Source organism: Glycine max, chromosome 6 (genome assembly GCF_000004515.6).
Source record: "Glycine max cultivar Williams 82 chromosome 6, Glycine_max_v4.0, whole genome shotgun sequence".
Lineage (NCBI taxonomy): Eukaryota > Viridiplantae > Streptophyta > Magnoliopsida > Fabales > Fabaceae > Glycine > Glycine max.
The window spans coordinates 14,205,820-14,230,025 of NC_038242.2; the positions used below are offsets into that span (position 1 = coordinate 14,205,820).

The following is a 24,206-nucleotide window of genomic DNA, read 5'->3' on the forward strand; positions in this document are numbered from 1 at the left end:
AAAAAACTATGATTTGGACCAATGCAACTATGGTTAAGTACCCATGTTCTGCATTTCTTTCAAATTATTTCAAACACATTAATGATGTTTCCGACTCATTTTTTCTATAGTTTGAATGTCAGAGAATCCAAAAAAAATTATTTCGTGCACCAGTTCCATCGACTAACACCTCAAAATACAAGTACAAAATAAAAAAAACTATGATTTGGACCCTTGCAACTATGCTTAAGAGCCCATGTTCTGCATTTTTTTAAAATTATGTCCAACACATTAATGATGTTTGTGACTCATTTTTTCCTATAGTTTGAACGTCAAAGAATCCCAAAAAAATTATTTAATGCACCAGTTCCGTCGACTAACACCTCATAATACAAGTACAAAATAAAAAAAAACTATGATTTGGACCCTTGCAACTATGGTTAAGTACCCATGTTCTGCATTTCTTTAAAATTATGTTGAACACATTAATGATGTTTGTGACTCATTTTTTTATAGTTTGAACATCAAAGAATCCAAAAAAATTATTTCGTGCACCAGTTCCATCGACTAACACCTCAAAATACAAGTACAAAATAAAAAAAATTATGATTTGGACCCTTGCAACTATGGTTAAGTACCCATGTTCTGCATTTCTTTAAAATGATGTCGAAGACATTAATGATGTTTGTGACTCATTTTTTTTATAGTTTGAACGTCAAAGAATCCAAAAAAAATTATTTCATGCACCAGTTCCATCGACTAACACCTGAAAATACAAGTAAAAAATAAAAAAAACTATGATTTGGACTCATGCAACTATGCTTAAGTACCCATGTTCTGCATTTCTTTAAAATGATGTCGAAGACATTACTGATGTTTGTGACTCATTTTTTCTATAGTTTGAACATCAAGGAGTCCAAAAAAAATTATTTCATGCACCAGTTCCATCGACTAACACCTCAAAATACAAGTACAAAATAAAAAAAACTATAATTTGGACCCATGCAACTATGGTTAAGTACCCATGTTCTGCATTTCTTTAAAATTATGCCGAACACATTAATTATGTTTGTGACTCATTTTTTCTATAGTTTGAACGTCATAGAATAAAAAAAAATTATTTCGTGCACCAATTCCATCGACTAATACCTCAAAATACAAGTACAAAATAAAAAAAAACTATGATTTGGACCCTTGCAACTATGCTTAAGAGCCCATGTTCTGCATTTTTTTAAAATTATGTCCAACACATTAATGATGTTTGTGACTCATTTTTTCCTATATTTTGAACGTCAAAGAATCCAAAAAAAAATATTTCGTGCACCAGTTCCATAGAATAACATCTCAAAATACAAGTACAAAATCAAAAAAATTACGATTTGGACACTTTTTCCATGGTAATAACGTCAAAAACTTCAAAAAAAAAAAAATTCGTGACACACTGCAATTTTCACAAATCAAATTTTTTTTACTCTGAAATTATAATGGACTTCTGCTGCATCAATTATCAGGGATAAATCACAGTCGAAATTGACAACACTCGGCAATTTCTATAGGTCTCTAAAAAAATAAATGTCTCACCAGTAAAACTGACATGACATGCACTACTCAATTTTTTTTCACTCTGATAATTATAATGGACTTATACTCCATCAATTACCAGAGATAAATCACAGTTAAAATTGACAGCACTCAGCAATTTACACACGTCTCTAAAAAAATAAATGTCGCACTAGTAAAACAGACATGACATGGACAACTCAATTTTTTTCACTCTGATAATTATAATGGACTTCTGCACCATCAATTACCAGGGATAAATCACAGTTGAAATTGACAACACTCGGCAATTTTCACATATCTTTAAAAAAATTAATGTCGCACCAGTAAAACGGACATGACTTGGACAACTCAGTTTTTTTTTTCACTCAGTTGTTTTTTTCACTCAGCAATTTGCACATTGTGGACCCTTGTAAATATGCTTAAGTGTTCATTTACCCGTTCATCTAAATGCACAGTTAACTAGTGACTCACTCAATTATAACCAAATTCTATAAATACCACTACAGCTAAAGACATTCGTAACAATTTCAATTTTTCATCTCAATCCCTACCACAATGTGTCACCTAACTGCATATGTTTGTGTTTACTACGACGACCAAATTTGCAATACTAATGAGGGCACCACCTTCGTTAGTAACAACACAAAAACTTTCATGGTTGACAAGGTCATAACCTTTACACAATTGCTTGAACTTGTTCACCAAAAATTAAACATTGACCCAGAACAACATATCCAACATCTCCATTTTCGGTGCCCTATATTTGAGTCAGGACAACGTTATATGTACACATCTTTTATTCTGCGAGATGATGCTGATGTTCGACAAATGTTCAACATTTTTTACAACAACCCATCACTACCATTTGTGGAGTTATTTGCCATAATCTGTCACAATAATGACACACCAGGCAACCAACATGGCTCAACCTCTAATCTTGAGGACTTATCAGGTGAATACGAGACTTGTTGGCTCAAAAACCATGATAGTGATACAGACTCCTCTTCCGGGCCCGAAGGAAGTAACCTGTCTCCATCCCACGAACCTATATTCAAACAGGATTGGTAATTTATGGATCATTCATGTCTAAGTTATTTCTTCTTTGAGATTTTCATTTAAAAATTCAATGTCTCATCAACAAAACTGACATGAAATGGACAACTCATAATCTCTTTATTCACTCTGAAAATAACTATGGACGTTTGTTACTTTAATTACAAGGGAAAAATCACAATCCAAATTGACAATACTCTACAATTTGCACACGTCTCTAAAAATTAAATGTCTCACCTGCAAAACTGTCATGAAATGGACAGCCCATCATCTCTTTATTCACTCTGAAAATCATCATGAACGTCTGTTGCTTTAATTACATGGGAAAAATCACAGTCCAAATTAACAGCACTCTGCATTATGAGCTGTTCATTTCATGTCAGTTTTACAGGTGATACATTTAATTTTTAGAGACGTGTGCAAAACTGACATGAAATGGACAACTCATAATCTCTTTGTTCAATCTGAAATTATAATGGACGTCTGCTACATCACTTACTAGGGAAAAAGAAACATTGGATTCCAATACACATCAACGTGGCAGAATACTCATACAACTATAAATAACACAACACAAACACAATACAAACACACAATCTCACACAACATAATTTCACAAACCAAATTCAATCTTATTACTATGTCATTTTTGGGAGAAACAAGCAGTCAGACCATTACTAACTCCAAATTAGCTTTCATTTTTCCAAATGGATCAATCAGTTACAATCAAACTGGTTTTTATTTTCAAAGTCTCATTCCAACACCAATGCGAGTTCCTAACAATTGTTCTTTTGATACACTCAAGCGTAGAATGCACAACACCCTTCAACTAACCAACGATCAATTACTGGATGAAATCTACTACCGACAACCATTCATATATGTGGAAGCAAAGCTTCATGATAAATCAACAATGATTCAAAGGTGTTTTGATGATAACAATGATGACAACAAAAGATGATGACAAAGGTGATGAACAAAAAGCTCAAAAGATCAAAGAACAACTCAGGTGAATCAAAGAGCATCTCAAGTGAATCAAGAACAAGTCAATATTATGTACCATTATTAGAACACCGGATGCTATACTGAACCTGCTTCAATCAACCATCACTCCTACTCATGATGCAATTATATATTACAACGGGAAGTGGAACATACCACGTCAAGGTGAGTTTTTGGGTTACTCCTTTACTGGAACTAATCCAATAAGATTTGGCATTCCTTCGGGATGTGGCATGGAGAAACTCAAGGATTTAATCAAACAAGTTACACCTACAGGGGTTCCCCCTAATGGAATTCACGGATCACAATTGGTTAGACGATTATTCTTTCGACAACTAGGTCATTCTAAGTATTCCGAAAATTTGATTGAATATGACATAACAGAATTGAAAAATGATGAAGACGTGCTAAAAGTGTTAGCACAATCCAACTATTGGAAACGATTCTGCACAATAGAAATTTTGGCTATTTTTAGCAAATCAGTAATCTAAATAGAAGAAGACATGTATTCTGTACAACATATTTCATATCCTCATTAGTTTTGTTATGTTTGCATTGTAAGTGTAATTTTTAATATGTTTCATTATTGTCGAGTATCATTTCAGTTACTGTAATTTGAGTATTTTGTCTATGACTGATTTGTCATATATTTTTTTGCGGTGTTTTTCTTACTGTATTTTAATACTACTAACTAATTTTATTATTTTTTAATTACAAGAACATACAAAAATTAACAAAACATAAATTTAACTACACAATTACATATAACATAAATAAAAAATTATACTCTAATTTTATCCAATTTTTATATTTTTCTTTATATGTATATTTCTCTTTACAAAAAATTATAAAATAATATTACATAAATTAATTTAATAAATAAATAATTTTCAAATCAATTAAAAATAATTTTATATAATATAATTAAATTAAAAATTTTAAAATTCAGATTATTATACAAAATAAATTTTTACTAAAATAAATATATTATTATACAAAATTCAAATTTTAAAACATATATTCACCAAAAAATATCTTAAATAATTTAAATAATATAACAAAAACACTTAAATTTAATAATATTATTTTCTTAATAACAAAATTAAATTATAAAATAATATTACATAAATTAATTTAATAAATAACTAATTTTCAAATTATTTAAAAATAATTTTATATAATATAATATTTAATTTTAATAATATAAAAACTTTTTTATAAAAAAAAAAAGAAGAAGAAAATAACAGTAATAGTGTATTTTTTTAAATATATACAATATCAAAAATAAATTTATACAATTTGATAATTTTATTTATGCATCTTAATTCAAATAGTTAGTAAAAAAATTATCCTTAATTAAATATTTTTTTTATAGTTGTGATAAATTTAAGAATGTATAAGAAATAAAAATGTAAACACGGTGATATGATCAATTTTATATATATATATATATATATATATATATATATATATATATATATATATATATATATATATATATATATAAATTCAGTTTGGATTGGATGGAATTAATTTTGAAAATCAAATGCTGTTTGGTTTTGGGTTTTTTGGATTAATTATTTTGGTTTTCATCGGATTGGACTTGTTTAAGAATCCTCTATAGTCTTGGCATGGATTTTTTAAAGTTATTTTCCTCATTGCTTGTTGAATAAAATTGGAATTACTATTGTCTACATCTTCTATAATGTTTAATCATCCCCAAACCTCACCTTTAACTGGAAACGCGATTCAGTTCAACATGCATCTCATGTTTGAAGGTGCATCTTATAATCACGAATAACTGGATATCATGTAAAATAAGTGTTTGTTAGGTTCCTTAAAAAAAAAAAAAACTGTTTGTTTAGTTTCACATTGAGAAATTGATTCTAATTCTAGATTTTATTTTATGTAAATTTTTACATTATGGTTTCATGCAAGAGAAGAAATTAAAATTGATTATGAGGTAAAATAACTTTAAGTAATTTTTTTATTGGATTCAAAATTTTATAATAAATTTTGCATATAATTTAATTTTATAATAAAAAATTTTAAACATAAATTACATAATTTTAAAATCAATTTTAACCAAAAATCAATTTCACTCAAAATTAATTTTGTTAACACTTACATCATGACATTTTGACAATGGGTTGAGGTGGTAAAACGTTATGAAATAAAAATTTATGGTGGTGTCTAGGGTGAAGTAATTTACCCTACAATAGCCAGTTATCAACCGGTGAAGCACTTCATATACGGTTAGATATATTAATGAAAATTATGAACGGATGAGATAATTTATCTGGTACCGATTTCTTTTGAGGTGCTGTCTACCTGCTACTTGTAAGTATTAATATAGTAAACCCTCCCATGCCTCTGCACGTTGCTGTCAAACCTGTGCCTGCTAGACTCAGCAGAGGAGTGGCTTGAAACAGCATGTTCAGACCATTCATTGCCATGTGAAACTGGAGCAGCAGGACAACCATCACTGCCACTGGAAGGACACTGCCCTGCGTAGGTGATGTGTTCAGGATTCTTTGAATAATTGGGAAATCAATTATATGAACGTAGCTAAGCACTTTTGGAGCTTTGCATTTTAAAAGATTTGTATATTAAATTCCCAGAAGCAATCAATCGTGCAACTAGTCCTTCAAACATGTTGATTTTGTAACACGAAACCTGTTAATTTCAAGGTTCTTGTAATCTTGCACTTCGAGCCTTCAATGACCATGAAATTCCACCATACTTTCAAGAAGGTAGTCCAAATTTTCAAGAATATATTCAAGAAACAAAATCAATTGTTCAACACTATATAGCACATTCCAAAATTTTCAAACTTTATTGACGTGGTTGAATGCACGTGATTATAGAGGGATAAAGAACATAATCCACTTAAGATCGATAGAAAAAAATTGATTAGAATCGTTCTCACAAATGATACTAATGTTCTTCAGGCACTCAAGAAGGATTGATTGCATTCCTTACACTAATGAAGGAGTCTTCACGTGCCAACAGTGATGAGAGGTTCATGTGATTTATAATTTAGAGGTAAAAAATAAATGTGCTTATGATTTGTTATTGTCAATTTAGGGTATATATACTTCAAAAAGAAGAAAAAATAGGCTATATATAAACTGAAAACTATCCATAAATGGTATCAAATGTTTTTCCTAACTAAAGAAGTCAAGTTGAATTGGTTAAGTAAGATGATATCTTTTTAGTATTGTGTTCAATTCTTATTAATAATAAAAAATTCTTCTAATAATCCGAAATATATATATATATATATATATATATATATATATATATATATATTATCAACAATTACATGATTTGAAAACGTGATCTGCAATTAGTTTTTCAGTTGCCAATCAATCATGACATAATGTGAAGTTGTGAACAGTGAAGAACTATAATTTGTGTAAATATTTTATATTCAATTATATAAAATTTTAGTTTTTTATTTATAAACATTCGATTATTTCAATTCCCTCATGCACTCACGGCTAACTAAACTTGGTTTAAACAGTCCCAGTTTTTTTTCTGCTTTCCTCAATTATCAGTGATTATTTATTTTATCTTCTGCGTAGGAATGCCATTGGCGTATCATATGCGTCATGAGTGACAGACAGGGTTATGTTTTAAATTACAGAATCAACAAATGAGATTTTCCACATGAGATTGGTATGGGTAAATGCTAAAGCTTAGAGTAGTTAGATGGAGCTAACAAAAGAAACATACGAACTTCAAAATCAAATTTTCCTTATTTAAAATTTTCCACGAGCAAAGTGCATTACCATTTTTTAAATAAGTCCCACTTGTTCTGCTTCCATTATAGCAGTCCAAACCATGATTTAAATAACATATCAATGTATCCCACCTGCTTCATATGAAAGCTGTGTCTTTACATTTGTTTGTCTTAAATATATATATATATATATATATATATATATATATATATATATATATATATATATATATATATACACACTGATCTAAACATGCAAATCAATTTAAATAGCATATTCAGATCAAACAGCGGAAATTAAATATTATGAGCGTACCTCCGGTCATTGCAAATCGAATGCGAAACGGCACACACACGAACCTGGAAGACAGTTTTGTTTTTCCAGACCCTTAATCACTCTAAATAGATGGTGTATTTTTTTGAATAGAGAAGTGAGTTTGGTGATACAAAACTGAGAGCACCCCATCCTATTTATAGAGTCTGTCCATCAGAGAGCTCTCAACTTGTTATCAGAACGTGAGATAGGAAGTTATCAGACGTGAGATAAGAAGTTATCAGTACGTGAGATAAATGATGGGTACATGATTTGTTACTGAAGGTGGTTGCAAATATATTTGCAAAGATATGAGTTGAATATGGATGGAAAATGGACCAGATTCAGAAGTAACAAATTTTTCCAAAATAATAAAATATAAAGGAACGTGCAACGTGCACATAACGTGGGCTTCCAACATTCTCCCACTTGGTCCATTTAACTCAACATCAACCATAGCAAGAAACATAATACATAATATATGAGTCATGACGATAGGTCCTCTGATGATGAGTAGTATCTTCCATGTACCACAATATATCGAGTCTCTCAACAGTAGCTCTCAACTTAATGAATAAACCATATGTTTATTCTATATCTAAACCGAATGATTTTTCTCGAAATAAATAAATATGTGCACAAAACGATATGAGAAAATATCTAACTGAATAAGAGTTTCATTGAAAATAACAAATGTACGTACAATGAAATTACATCATGGAACCAAGTCCCATTCGTACTACATGATCCTTAAAATTCTTTGGTGGCATGCCTTTAGTTAAAGGATCAGCAATCATCAACTCAGTGTTGACGTGTTCAATGACCACTTTCTTTTCTTTAACACGTTCTCTTATGGCTAAGTACTTGATGTCAATGTGCTTACTTCAACTTCCACTTTTGTTATTTTTAGCAATAAACACCGCAACAAAGTTGTCACAATACAACTTTAATGGCCTAGAAATAGAGTCCACAACTCTAAGGCCAGATATGAAACTCTTCAACCATACACCATGCGAGGTAGCCTCAAAACAAGAAACGAACTCAGCCTCCATAGTGGAAGTAGTAGTCAAGGTTTGTTTGGCACTTCTCCAAGACACAGCTCCACTGGCTAACATAAAAATATAACCAGATGTTGATCTCTTCGCGAATCAATGCAACCAGCAAAGTCTGAGTCAGAGTAGCCAATCACTTCCAGACAATCAGTTTGTCTGTACATGAGCATGTAATCTTTTGTTCCTTGAAGATATCTCATCACTTTCTTTGCAGCTTTCCAGTGGTCAATACCTGGATTACTTTGATATCTTCCCAAGACTCCAACAGCGAATGCAATGTCAGGTCTAGTGCAAACCTGAGCATACATAAGGCTTCCAACTGCTGAAGCATATGGAATATTTTTCATGTGTTCCCGCTCAAAATCATTTTTGGGGCATTGACTCAAAGCAAGTTTGTCACCCTTCACAATGGGAGCTACACTTGGTGAACAATCTTTCATATTAAATCTCTCTAAAACTTTGTTGATATAGGTTTCTTGAGACAAGCCTAAAATGCCTCGAGATCTTTCTCTATGGATCTTTATGCCTATGACATAAGATGCCTCTCCCATATCCTTCATATCAAAGTTCTTTGAGAGAAATTGTTTCACCTCATATAGCATACCCTTATCATTAGTCGCAAGCAGAATATCATCTACGTATAATACAAGGAAACAAATCTTACTCTCACTGACCTTCTGGTATATACAGTGATCCATGACATTCTCTTCAAAGCTAAATGAAGAAATGACCTCATGAAATTTTAAATACCATTGACGGGAAGCTTGTTTCAATCCATAGATGGACTTATTAAGCTTGCAGACTAAGTGCTCACCAACACTAGATAAGAATCCCTCAGGTTGTTTCATGTAAACCTCTTCTTCTAGATCACCATTCAGGAACGCCGTTTTCACATCCATTTGATGCAGCTCAAGATCAAAATGAGCTACTAATGCCAGAATTACTCGAAGAGAGTCTTTCTTAGATACAGGGGAAAAGGTCTCTCTGTAATCGATTCCTTCTCTTTGAGTGAATCCTTTAGCAACAAGTCTTGCCTTATGTCTCTCAATGTTGCCTTCTGAGTCTTTCTTTATTTTGAAGACCCATCTACATCTGATGGCTTTTACACCAACAGGTAACTCAACGAGATCCCAAACTTGGTTAGATGCCATAGAATCCATCTCATCCCTCATAGCATTATACCACAAATATGATTCCTTAGAACTCATGGCTTGTGAAAACGTCTCAGGATCATTTTCGGCTCCAATGTTGTAGTCTAATTCTTGTAGGTACACTACATAATCACTAGAAATTGCTGTTTTTTTTTTACTCTAGTAGATCTTCTTAATGTTGTTTGGTCATCTTGCTGAGGAACTTGTTCAACTGGTTCTTGACCAGTTTGTTCAATATCATCATGTTGTTCCTCACAAACAACTTGATCCACATGATCACTTTCAACAGCTTGTGGAACTTCAATCATTGGTTGTCTAACACCCATTTTAACTTGAGGGGTGGGAATGACTACCAACCTATTACTTGTCCCAGAAGGTTCAGCTTCATAGTGATCCCTTTCAGAAGAAATGTTCTGAAATTGATCACTCCCACTAATCAAGTCATTTTCAAGAAACTTTGCATTCCTTGATTCCACAATCCTAGTGTTCTGGGATGGACAATAGAACCTATACCCTTTAGACCTTTCAGCATATCCAATGAAATACCCAGTAATAGTCTTAGGGTCTAGTTTCTTCTCTTGTGGATTATAAATTTTTACTTCAAACGGGCATCCCCAAACGCGTATATGTCGCAAACTTGGTTTCCAACCCTTGAATAACTCAAAAGGTGTCTTTGAGACAGCCTTGGTTGGAACTCGGTTTAATATATACGCAGCCGTCTTAAGAGCATCAATCCAAAAAAATTGAGGAAGCTTTACATTACTCCTCATGCTTCTCACCATGTCTAATAAGGTTCGATTTCTTCGTTCTGCCACACCATTCTGATCCGGAGAACCAGACATAGTGTATTGGGCAACAATCCCATGTTCTTGAAGAAATTTCGCAAATGAACCTGATACTTGTCCATCCTTTGTGTATCTACCATAGTACTCCCCACCTCTATCTGATCTCATGATCTTAATTTGTTTTCCACATTGTTTCTCAACTTCAGCCTTAAAAACTTTAAAGGCATCTAAAGCTTCATTCTTAGAATGAAGTAAGTAGAGATACATATATCGTGAATAATCATCTATAAAGGTTATGAAGTATTTCGGACTATTTGCATCCATGTCTGGACAACATATGTCTGTATGTATGATTTCTAATAAATTAGAACTCCTCTTTGCACCATTTTTAGACTTGTTAATTTGCTTACCCTTAATGCAATCTACACAAGTCTCAAAATCAGCGAAATCCAAAGTACTAAGTACTCCTTCATTTACTAATCGCTTGATTCTTTCAATAGAGATATGTCCTAATCTCTGATGCCACAACATAGAGGATTCTTCATTCACAATACATCGTTTTAACCCAACAGAAACGTGCATTAAAGTAGCGTCATTTTTCAATTCAATCGAATAAAGACCATCAACCAATTGACCACAACCAATTGACCACAACCAATAATTTCAAATTTATTTAGTAAATTAAAACCAAAGTTTGTAAAATTAAAATAAAATCCCAAAGGTGCAAGTTTAGAAACAGAAATTAAGTTTTTACAGAAACTAGAAACATAAAAAACTTTCTCCAAATGTAATTTAAAGCCACTACTTAAAATTAAGACGCACATTCCAATGGCCTCTACATGCGAGCTCATCCTACTCCTTGAGTAGATGCACTGCTCACTTCCCACTGGCTTCCTTAGGCTTTCCATACCTTGCAAGGTATTAGAAACATGGATTGTAAAACCAGAGTCAATCCACCATGTATTATGATTCACATTAATCATATTAGATTCATAACAAACGAAGGCAAATGGTGTACCTTTCTTCTCAAACCAACTTTTAAATTTGGGGCAGTCCTTCTTCATGGGTCCTTTCTTTTTACAGAAGAAACACTTTGACTCCTTTTTAATTGTTGGTTGAGTCAGAATCTTTCCTTTATTAGTGCCTACAGACTTCTTCCTATCATTTCCAGAAGTAGAAGTAGTCAAATTTACCTTCTCACCCTCTTCCATTATCAATCTCTCCTCTTCTTAAACACACATGGTCATCAATTCATTAATAGACCATTTATCCTTATGTGTGTTGTAGGAGATTTTGAAGGGTGTATACTGTTGAGGTAGGGTGCACAAAATGAAATGTACCAGGAAGGATTCAGACATGGTAACTTCCAGGGTTTTCAACTGAGCCACTATGTCCCTTAAGTGCATGATATGTTCACGCACACCCCTCGTTCCAGTAAGCTTAATGGAAGTGTTAGGAAGAAGATGCTCTTCCATGGAAACCTATCATAGGGGTAGTTATCATTCTAGTAGCGGTTATTGTAGTGGTTATTATAGCGGTTATTGTAGTGGTTATTATAGCGGTTATTGTAATGATTATTGTAGCGGTTATTGTAGTGGGAATATAGACATGCAATTGTGTATAAAAGCTCTAAGAATCAATGAATAAGGCAGAAAGAGAAGAATTTAGAAAATTAGTTTGTAAGGAGGTCTTGGTCCTCGAAACCAAGTAGTGTAGTTTTCTTCCCCTCCCCTCTGCTCCTAACAATTGGTCCGACCTGCCACTCTTCAATGGCGGACACTGAACTTTCCACCGCCTGTGTGGATCGTCTCGAGGCCGCCATGGCCAAACTCGCTGTAATTCAAACTTCCACTGCTGCAGACCAAACTTCCATTACTTCCAAACTTGATGTCATTATTCGGATATTGAATACCATGGTGCCTAAACAACCCTCTCCATCTTCTGCCTCTGCGAAGTCACCACCCATGCCGCCTCTGCTTCCCAAGACAACCAACCCAACTTCTTCCTCTGCTAAGCCACCACCAACAGCAGAAACCACGCCGCCTCCACCAACAGCAGAAACCACGTTGCCTCCACCAACAGCAGAAACCACGTTGCCTCCCTCCTGGTCGCCAGTCATCGGTCCCACACAGAGTCCTCTAGTCGTGACATCCTTCCCTCTGACATCCACTTCTAGTCATCGGTCCCACACAGTCTTCTAGTCGTGGCATCCTTCCCTCTGACATCCACTTCTCCCTTTCTGTTGTGTGTGCTGCCACGGTCAGGGACACAAATCTCAACCACCTCTTCCTCCTCCTCATCTTCGTCATTCTCGTCGCTGCCAAAGGGCTCTGTCTCCACAATCATCTTCAGGCACTAATTCTTACACCCATTTTCATTTGGGATCCAGGTTCTGTTTTCTACACCCAACACCTTGAGGACAAGGTGTTTTTGATGGGCTAGGGAATGTTAGGAAGAAGATGCTCTGCCATGGAAACCTGTCATAGGGGTAGTTATCATTCTAGTAGCGGTTATTGTAGTGGGGGTGCGGTTATTGTAGTGGTTATTATAGCGGTTATTGTAATGATTATTGTAGCGGTTATTGTAGTGGGAATATAGACATGCAATTGTGTATAAAAGCTCTAAGAATAAATGAATAAGGCAGAAAGAGAAGAATTTAGAAAATTAGTTTGTAAGGAGGTCTTGGTCCTCGAAACCAAGTAGTGTAGTTTTCTTCCCTTCCCCTCTGCTCCTAACAGGAAGAGAATTGCATAATGAGTGTGCTAGCAAGCGACTTCTCAGAGGTCGTAAACTGTTCATCAATGGCTTTCAACAGATCTCTGACATTATCATGCTGGTCAACTGAACCCCGGATACTAGCGGATATGTTGGTTTTTATGAACATAACAGAGAGACGATTAGATCTCTCCCACTTTTCATAAAGATCAACAGCATCAGGTTCGCTAGTTTCAGTAATAGCCGGTGGCTCATCCTTCTTTATAGCATAGTCAATATCCATCCAGCCCAAATGAAGGAGAACTTTTTCCTTCCAAACCTTATAATTATCACCTTTCAAAATGAGAAGGTCACAAGAAATATTCATAGATTGTGAAACTGCAAACAAACACACATGCTCATTAAGAAATTTGAGACTAAACAAATGTCATGTTTTGCCAATGCAAATCATGTCTCAATATATGAATCTAGTGACACAAAACTTGCCTGTGGGTTAAAGTCCTACTCAATTAGATTCATCATGCAACTTTATGATAAAACTATTAAATCATGTTCTTTTCCTTAATTCCTGTGGGTAAATTAAGAAATATAATTTAATATTTTATCCTAATTAATCATACAAATATAACAAAATTCCTGTGGGTAGATTTCATCACATTACATATGATTAATCACAATTAATATTTCTAATGTGATTATAAATTTAGCATATAATTTTACTCAATTAAAGATGTTGTGGTTATTCTCTAATTTAATAAAATTATATTAATCACTTAACATTCAAAAATAATCATTGCATAAAAATACTTAATAATGCAAATGTGTTCAATATTGAATTATAAAAATTACATGTATACCAATTTAAAATAACATTGCACGTATATTCATTCAACATGTAATAAACTTTAAAGGATTAAATCCAATTAATACTAGTATTTAACATAATATTGCATGTTCAGCATAACTTAGAGACACGCAATTTTAAACAGTTTGTGCATAAATGATTTATCCTTCAGAAGTTATAAATACAATGAACTGCACCTAATATACAATTAAAGTGTAGTAGCTTAGTGGCAATGTGAGTCCTTTCATGCTTGTAGGGAAAGGGTTCAAAACCAGTCCAAAATGTTTTCGCGTTCCTTTTCCTTAAAAAGGAAAACAAGGAAAGAAAAGCTTCCACTGAGATTCGAACCCAGAACAAAGAGGTCATATACATTGCATCTACCACTGAACCAACTTGTACTTTGTTTAATATTCTTAATTTAAAATGTACATTAACAATTCCAAGACAGTAAACAAAACTCGCAAGACTTCATCTTCAACCTCTAGCGGGGGTAAAAAAAGAAGTTATTATTACCTTGATTTCGAAAAATCCACATCATTATATGCATTTTAGACACCCAAAAATACATTTTAAATCATAGAAAAATTAGAAAATTTATATCATTCCTAATTTTAATGTTATTTTGAATTAAGGAGGCTTAAAACATAACACCTATATATTCAAAAAATAAACTCGGTATAATAGGAACGACCCAATATATTTGGGTGATTGCAAATATATTTGCAAAAATATGAGTTAAATATGAATGGAAAATGAACCAGATTCATAAGTAACAAATTTTTCTAAAATAATAAAATATTAAGACACGTGCAGCGTGCAGACAACGTGCGCTTCCAGCATCTTCCTCCCAAGTCCCAAGAGTGTGACAGGCGTTCAATTTAATTGGTCCAACTTGCACATTTGATTAAATTACTCGAATCACCCATGTGGGTATTTCCATCTGCTTTATTCCTATAAATAGTATCATGACTCCTTCTCTCACTCGGCGAGTGAAGTAGACACTTGAAATAATGCCAAGTATACTAAATGTCTTAGTCTTAAGAGGGGGGAAAAACTGGAATTCCAATGATTCTTAATTTCTTACAATCCAATCTGCAAACTGAGTGAGATATATAACTTGTTTTTGATTTCTTCCTCATCATTTTGCATATACAAAGATTAAAATGGAAGGGTTTTTTGGAAATTGCTTCAATATGATTTTGCTGATGTTGTGCTTCACCAACTTGAGCATAGCTTTTGCTCAAAGTCATATGAATGGATTTGGAGAGCAGCCACTGGCCAAGATTGCCATTCACAAGACCGTTTTGGCGCTACACAGTTCTGCTTCCATTATAGCAGTCCCTTTTGTGCTAGGAACTAAGGTACGTCTTCTCAACGTGTTGCATTAGCTAAGTCCTTTCATCTCAATTGTTCAATAAACAATTGAGTGTATGTAGGCTGGAAGTGAATGGAAATTTTATTGGATGTTGTTTTCGTTTCTCAAAAAAAAAATTATGTTTGGACTCAAGTATATCTAATGGAAGTTGAAAATTTTGCACACTTTACACGGATCTCAAATCTATTCGAAATGAGTAATGATACTTCAACATTCATTTATTTTAAATATGTTATTAACACTTCATTTATTCATGTCTCTTTTTTCCTATCATATCATAAACTTTATAGTAGATTTGTTTTTTCGTGTTTGAACTTTCCTACTTCAATGAGAAGGCTTTTAACATTTATTATTAAATGATATTATTTTCAAAAGTTATTGAAAGGAAAATATTTTGATAAAATAATTTTTTATCATTTAATCTTATGTCTTATCCTAAATTTATATATTGAATATTTAATTTAACTTTTTTTTATTTCTTTTAAATATAATTTTAATTTTAACTTTAAATTTAATTTACTACTAAGGATGAAAATAGGTCAGATGACTTGTTAGGAGTTACAACCTGACTTGTTTATTAAAAAGACTAGATTTAGACTTTTTAAAAAAAAAATTTAATTAAAAAAGATAAAATCAAGATTTTAGGCTTTAAAAAAGTCGGCTAAACTTGATAGATTGACCTATTGATATTATATATAATTATTAATATTAACATTAATAATAAGTTTGAGAGATCTCTTTGTCTATTTTGACTCGTTGGCCTAACGCATATATAGATTTATTAGCTTGTCTATGAATCTTCTATGAATTCGGTCATGTAAATACCTAGGCTTTCATGTTAGATTGGACTTTTAAATAGACCAAGTTAAGGCCTAAAAAGTAACATGCTACAAGGAAATAGGTCAAACTTAGGTTTGAACGGTTTTCACTCCTATTTCCTACTGCTTGAATAAACTAATATGAAATTATTTAAACTTAATCATGTCTTAAGTTCAAATTTTGATTATACAATTACCTTAAATACTCGAAGTAAAGGTTTTATCACTCATAATAATTTTATCCTACTTAAACATAATTATATTCATTAAGGGATACATGTGGTTTATAAAAAAATTCAAATTTAATTTGATTTACTAACTAACTCGGACAAAAGAAAATCTCAAATTATTCTCCTTTTATCATTATTTGTATCTTTCTTTATGTATGATATTCATCTTTATTACTACTTGAATGTCAATAATATGTTTAAGGAATTTGTCAACAAGTAAAATTAATATTGTATCACAGTATAAATTATGTATTGTAGATTTTTTATAAAAAAAAATATGTGCTTAAAAATATTAATTTATTATGAATTTTACTTATAATATTATTTATATATTAATAATATATGTTCATAACTTATATATTCAAAAACAAGCACGAGTATTATTGTGCAAAATTAATACGTAGCACTTTTTGTTTCAAATTTCAGAAAAATAAAATTGACCTGATTTGGAAAATATCATTTTCTTTTTTATGTGTATGAATTTGAGTTCATTCTATTTTAGTTTAGTTTAATTATTAAAATTAATATTACGTATAGGCTTTAGCCTCAGTAATTGATTTATGGAATTTACATTTGTGGACATGGTTGGTTATGTATGTATGTTGCAGGGTGAGGATACCCAATGGGTGACTGTAGAGCTAGAGTCCCCAATACCATCTGTTGATGACTGGGTCGGAGTTTTTTCTCCAGCAAACTTCAAGTAATGTACCATCTTATATGTGAAAAATGTTAGCAACATATTGAGTTTGTAGTGGATGACTTGAATTTAATTCATATGTGATTTACAACTAAAGATTAATCTCATATCTGATCTAAAATATCGAAGTTTGTAGAAATATTTAGAGTCCCACTAAAAATCTAAAAATCCTAATTATAATGATTATTCAAAATAATTGTACAATAAAAGAGAGTCTATAAACGAAAAGTACATTTGCTAGCATTTATAGTTATATAAAGTTAACTAAAATACATTGTAAAAAGTGGACATTCATCCCAACAATAAAAATGTTCATGGTGTTGAGTAAAACTTTTGTCATGGGAATAAGCTAGGAACATATCGCTATTATTGTTGAAACAAACTAAAGGAAGTCTTTTTCTTACATCACAGTTCAGCAACATGTCCTGACACTGACGGCATTGGCTGGGTAGAGGAACCATACATATGCACAGCCCCAATAAAGGTAAAATGCAATGCAACCCTACGGGGTTAACTTGTAGATATGATCATATTAATCAACAATTTTGCAACAGGGAATTTCTCACGTTAATTTTATTTGAATCTTTGTACTGTACTCCTGTTATGTGTATTCTTTTTAGCAAATGAGGCAAAACTTATGCTTTGTTTGTTTCTTAATAAAACTTCTTTTGCTTAGCAAAAAAACTTATTTGAATCTTTGTATCAGTACAAGTATGCCAACTACTCTAACCGAAACTATGCAAAGACCGGGAAAGCTATTTTGAAGTTCCAGTTGATCAATCAACGTGCAGATTTCTCATTTGCACTATTTTCAGGTGGATTATCCGATGTAAGTTGTATTTTCTAATCCTATGTTTGATATCTCCAACTTCTTTTTATTTTTATTTTATCTAAACTACTAAAGCATGCCAATGTTACGTTCTTTTGCTTTATAATTTCATGAAAAATAGTATAATACATGAAAAGGGGTTGTTCTCATTCAGAACAATAATTCAATCTATGCTTACTAGTATTCATCTGGTTGAACATTGCAGCCTAGACTTGTGGCAATTTCGAATTCCATATCATTTGCAAATCCTAAAGCACCTGTGTATCCGCGCCTTGCTCTAGGAAAATCTTGGGATGAAGTAAGTTTATCAATATTTGCTAGAGAACCTTGGTTTTATGTTTCTCCAATTAGTTGTATTCACCACAAGTCTATATTATCGTAATTTTCAGACCACTTAGAAAGTAATTTAAATTAACAAGCAACTCATAATACAAGGCACAAACAAATATGGGAAAGACTACTTTTTGATTTGCTGAAATTAAATAATTGTAATTGATGCTAAGGTTTTAACTTTTGCTAACCTTTCTGAAATTGTTGTTATGGGAATTGACTATTATTTTACGTAAAGGCAGTAGATAATTAAGATACAAAATTGTTGTTATGGGAATTGACTATTATTGTAGTTCGCCTCCACCTAGAATATGTTAGATCTTCCTACTAATTACTAAGAGTAAAGGCAGTAGATAATTAAGATACAAAATTGACATATGACTTGGACTACTTTTTAGATGACGCGTAGTTGTTTATGGGATATTTGACCTTACAATTAAGAATGGATTCATACTTAATTGGGGGTTGTCCTCTATTAGTATGAGGTGGAAGAGTGTAAGGGCTTGCTATAGGATCAAAATTTGGGGTAGAAGAGATATTATTCTGAAAAAGAGTAAGAGTTTCAAGTGATACCTCTACAAAATTATTTTTGAATTGGATCAACAGTGAATTTGAGGTTGAAGGAGAGATTATACTATCACCTTCAACCATATTCTCATTTACATTATTCTAAATTTGATTCTCCATGTTCTCATCCCCATTATCTTGAATTCCATCCTCTTTTGTTGTTGGCATAACATCAAATAACCTGATATTTTGGTCAAGTCTATCATAATTCTGCACCTCCAAATCACACCCTCTTTGAGGTGAAGAATGAAGTGTTTTCAAGGGAAAAAACATTTCATGCTCATGAAATGTAACATCCATTGATACAAAAAATCTTTTTGTAGATGGATGATAGGCCTTATATCCCTTTTGAGTGGTGTTGTATCCCAAAAAACACATTTCATTGCTCTAGATTTTAACTTTGTTCGCTAGTGAGGATGCAAATGCACATATATAACACAACCAAAAATATGGGGTGGTAAATGATTGACAAAATTAAGGATGAAATGATGAGAAATGACATCAATAGGTCTCTTAAAGTTTAACACACTTAAGGGAACTCTATTAATAAGATAAACTGCAAAGTTTAAAGCTTCACCCCATAAGTAAGAAGAAATATTACTACCAATTAATAATGATCTAGTAACCTCCAAAAGATGTCTATTTTTTCTCTCGGCTACTCCATTTTGATGAGGGGAATTAGGACATGATGTTTAATGAAGAATACCAATAAATTTCATAAAATTTGTCAACTCATTTTTGTAGTGTTCGCCTCCATTATCAGACCTGACTATCTTTATTGGAATATTAAATTGTGTGCTTATCATTTTGTGAAAAACTTGAAAAACATTACACATATCACTTTCGCATTTAAGAAGGTATAACTAAGTCATTCTTGTACGGCCATCCACAAATGTCACAAACCATCGCATTCCATTATGTGTAGGAAGAGGGGCAAATCCCTAAACATCAGAGTGAATAATAGAAAAAGGAGCATTAGCTCTATTGTTATTTATAGGAAAAGTAGCGAGATGATTTTTTGTCATTACACAAGTTTCACATTTAAAATCAAAGATATGACAATGGTTAAACAATGAAGAAAATATCTCTTTTATTCTTAGCTTGTGTTTCATCACTTATAGAGTGAGCCATTGTTTTTCCTTTGGTATATTGAGAATTACCTTCCATATAGTAGAATCCTTCATTTCTTTTATCACGACTAATCTTTTCCTTTGTATATTTTATAGAGTACAATATGTGGGAAAGAACAAGAAAGCACAGTTATGGGACTTTGTTAATTGACTAACAGAGAGAAGATTGCAATTGAGAGAAGGAACAAAAAGCACATTAGAAATAAATAACAATGGGGAAATGAATATTGTATCACTACCCATAACTGGGGAAGAAACACCATTAGCATTTATGATGACTGAAATAGAACTATTAGAGAAAAACTGTGTAAACATATTTCTATCACAAGTCATATGGTTTGTTGCACCTGTATCAATTATCCAATCACTACCCTTAGTAACAACAGAAAAACCACAAATTGTTGAAATATACCTGACTTAGCAACAAATCCAGTAGCAGCGGTGGAGTTTTCCTTGGGAGACTCCACCTTTTTTCCTTTTGGGTGTCATTCAGGATAATTTGTATCATCAAGACGCTCAGATGTAAGGATTGAAGACAGATCCTACATATGTGGAGTAGAATTTGATCTATTTGACCTATTCTCCATTTTCGTATTCAAAAGCTAGTCTCCAATTCCTAAAGAAGAGAGGTAATTGGAGTTGGCTCTGATACCATGTTAAGAAAATGGTATTTGGTGATTTTGATTAATATGAGACAGTGAATAAATACATGATCTTCTCTACCATCTCTCCATGATTATTGAAGACAAAATATCAAAACAAAATTACAAATAAAAAAGGAGAAAATATACAGATATTTGAATCAATTACAATTCAAATCATAGTTAATCCTTACAATTAATGGATTCTTACATTTTTATCTAATGCAGATGACAGTTACATGGACAAGTGGATATGACATAAATGAAGCTGTGCCTTTTGTTGAGTGGGGACCAAAGGGAGGAAAGAAAACACGATCTCATGCTGGAACATTGACATTTAACCGAAACAGCATGTGTGGTATGAAATATTTTCGTGTCCTTATAATTGAACTAGATTTGCTTGTTTATTACAAAGTCTAAATTCTTATAGTAAACTCAACTATGTCATGGAAAAATGTTTGATTCAAAGGCACACTACCACTACCAGAAGGATAATGATAACAAAAGTCCTATTCCACTAAGTGAGATCAATTGCATGAATTAAACAATACAATTAGACTCAGTCAAAAACCAAATTTTCAAGAATATTATTCACCATGAGATTCCTCTAAATAATTTCCTCCAATGTCTTTCTTGACCTCTTGTCCCTATTTTCAAAGGGCTGAAAACTATGTAATTTAGTTTCCTATAACCTTCTTCGCACATATACAAATTACCTTAATCGATTTTCTGTTAAAAAAAAATCTAAATTGGTGTCACAACAATCTGTTCTCAAATACAATCATTTTGTATCATATCTTGTGTAACCACACATTTATCTTAAGATTCTCATTAATGCTACACCTATTTTTTTCCTATTGTCCCTTTAAAGCCCAACTATACAGTATAGTTAGGAAGCACAGTAACTCACTTCAACATATTTGCTATTTATTTGCTTTATTGAAAATGAATATCAATGCATCAGAGATTGATAATGAGCAATTGATTTAGATGTGCAGCGTAATGAGGATATTTTGTTATTGTACAGGTGAACCTGCACGAACTGTTGGTTGGCGTGACCCTGGTTTTATACACACAAGTTTCTTAAAAGAACTGTGGCCAAATTTTAGGTATGCAAGAAACTATACTTTTATGTTTATGAAACCGTGATGATTTGCTGTATTTTTTTCTGAATGATTTTGTTTTGCTCTTCTTAGGTACACTTACAAGTTGGGGCATATGCTGTCTAACGGTTCTTATGTATGGAGTAAGAAGTATTCATTCAAGGCATCCCCATATCCTGGACAGAACTCTTTGCAACGTGTTATCATATTTGGTGACATGGGAAAGGTAGTATTCAAAAAGAAAATGTATATAGTATTCCCAAAGAAAATATCGAATGAAAGCACAAATTTTAAGCATGGCTAATAAAATGGGGAATATTTAATTTATTTTTTGTTTGCATGTCCTTTAGGCTGAGCGTGATGGTTCAAATGAATATGCTGATTATCAACCGGGTTCTCTAAACACCACAGACCAACTCGTCAAGGATTTAGAAAATTATGACATTGTTTTCCACATAGGAGACATGCCTTATGCAAATGGATACATCTCACAATGGGACCAATTCACAGCTCAAGTGCAAGAAATTTCGTCAACAGTACCATACATGATTGCAAGGTTCTTTTTGTTGCAATCATTTTATGTCATTGACATTTAATTCGAGTTTTACATCTTATTAGACTGAAAATATCCGGTTCATTCATACTGCAGTGGAAATCATGAACGTGACTGGCCAAACACAGGATCATTCTATGATACTCCAGATTCAGGTGGAGAATGTGGAGTCCCTGCAGAAACCATGTATTATTTTCCTGCTGAGAATAGAGCCAAATTCTGGTATGTTACATCAATCTAAATGCAAACTATGATATGTTTGACATTAGTAAATCAGATTTTCTTCTATAATTTAAACTTGTCATCCCACTTTGTCCAAGATTGTGAATTTTACCTTCACTAATTGTTACCAATTCAGTCTTTTATAACTTCATCTTATCTAGAAAAGGCACTGCTTCATCCATATAGTTCATAATTATTAGGAAATCCCATATTGTCTGTCTCAATTCTTGGAATGCAACTTACATATTTATTGGATAATTTCACTTATAGTCAATTGGTTTTAAATTGAAATCTAACAGTAACGCAATTTTTAGCTTTGGCAACTAAAAAAAAAAAACTTTTCTACTTTTCGATGGTAATAATTAGTGCGTAAACTACAATAAACGATCAACATTGCAAATATGCAGGTATAAAGCAGATTATGGCCTGTTTCGTTTCTGCATAGCAGATAGTGAACATGACTGGAGAGAAGGATCAGAACAATACAAATTCATTGAGCATTGTCTTGCAACAGTAGATAGAAAGCATCAACCATGGCTAATCTTTTCAGCTCATCGTCCCCTTGGCTACTCCTCTAATCTTTGGTATGGCATGGAGGGTTCATTTGAAGAGCCCATGGGAAGGGAAAGTTTGCAGAAGCTTTGGCAAAAGTACAAAGTAGACATTGGATTTTATGGTCATGTCCATAACTATGAAAGAGTATGCCCCATTTATCAGGTATGCATATATGATAGCTAGATACCAAGGGGGATCTAGCTCTGTGAGTTATTGTAAATTCTTTGTTATCTATCTTCGATTCTTACGAATAAAAAAATACAATGTCTAGCTATATATACTGCTTCTCATTTCAATTCAACATTGTTTTTTTAATCATCCTAATGCATGTGGTACAGAATCAATGTGTGAATGAAGAAAAGCATCACTACTCTGGCACTGTGAATGGAACAATTCATGTGGTTGTTGGTGGAGGGGGAAGTCACCTGTCAGACTTCACACCATCACCCCCTATTTGGAGTCTTTATAGGGACGTTGACTATGGGTTTGGCAAATTGACTGCTTTCAATCATTCATATCTCTTGTTTGAGTACAAGAAAAGTAGTGATGGAGAGGTCTACGACTCCTTTACCATTTCAAGAGACTACAGAGATGTTTTGGCCTGTGTGCACGATGGTTGTGAGAAAACTACTCTAGCAACATGAGTTATGTTGTGTCTATGTGTAGACCCGATATGGACTTGAAATAAAATAAATTATTGTCCAAATAAATAATGGTTAATTTACTTACATCCGCTACTCCATATGAATAATACTGTAAAAACTTCAAATTAAACCGTCACATTGCCATAGTGTGATGATCATAACCTACCTGCATTATTTTTTTAACATTGATTATATATATAATTGATGTAAAAAATAAATGTTATATTTTGCATAAATTTATATGAATAACTAATTTAAAAAGTCATTATTATAGATTCACAACTTATGTCTAACCAAAAAATGACATTTT

General features: G+C 32.5%; 1 protein-coding gene across 1 annotated transcript; it reads left to right on the plus strand.

Annotated features, from left to right (window-relative positions):
* Nucleotides 1-15,365: 15,365 nt before the first annotated feature.
* Nucleotides 15,366-23,896, plus strand: LOC100775672 (probable inactive purple acid phosphatase 27-like). Its single transcript, NM_001289384.1, is given in 12 exon segments — nt 15,366-15,563; nt 17,234-17,325; nt 17,734-17,806; nt 18,029-18,151; nt 18,357-18,449; nt 21,048-21,177; nt 21,847-21,928; nt 22,016-22,148; nt 22,273-22,478; nt 22,572-22,697; nt 23,105-23,414; nt 23,591-23,896. Coding segments are annotated over 12 exon segments (1,872 nt in total).
* The last annotated feature ends 310 nt before the right edge of the window (nt 23,897-24,206 follow it).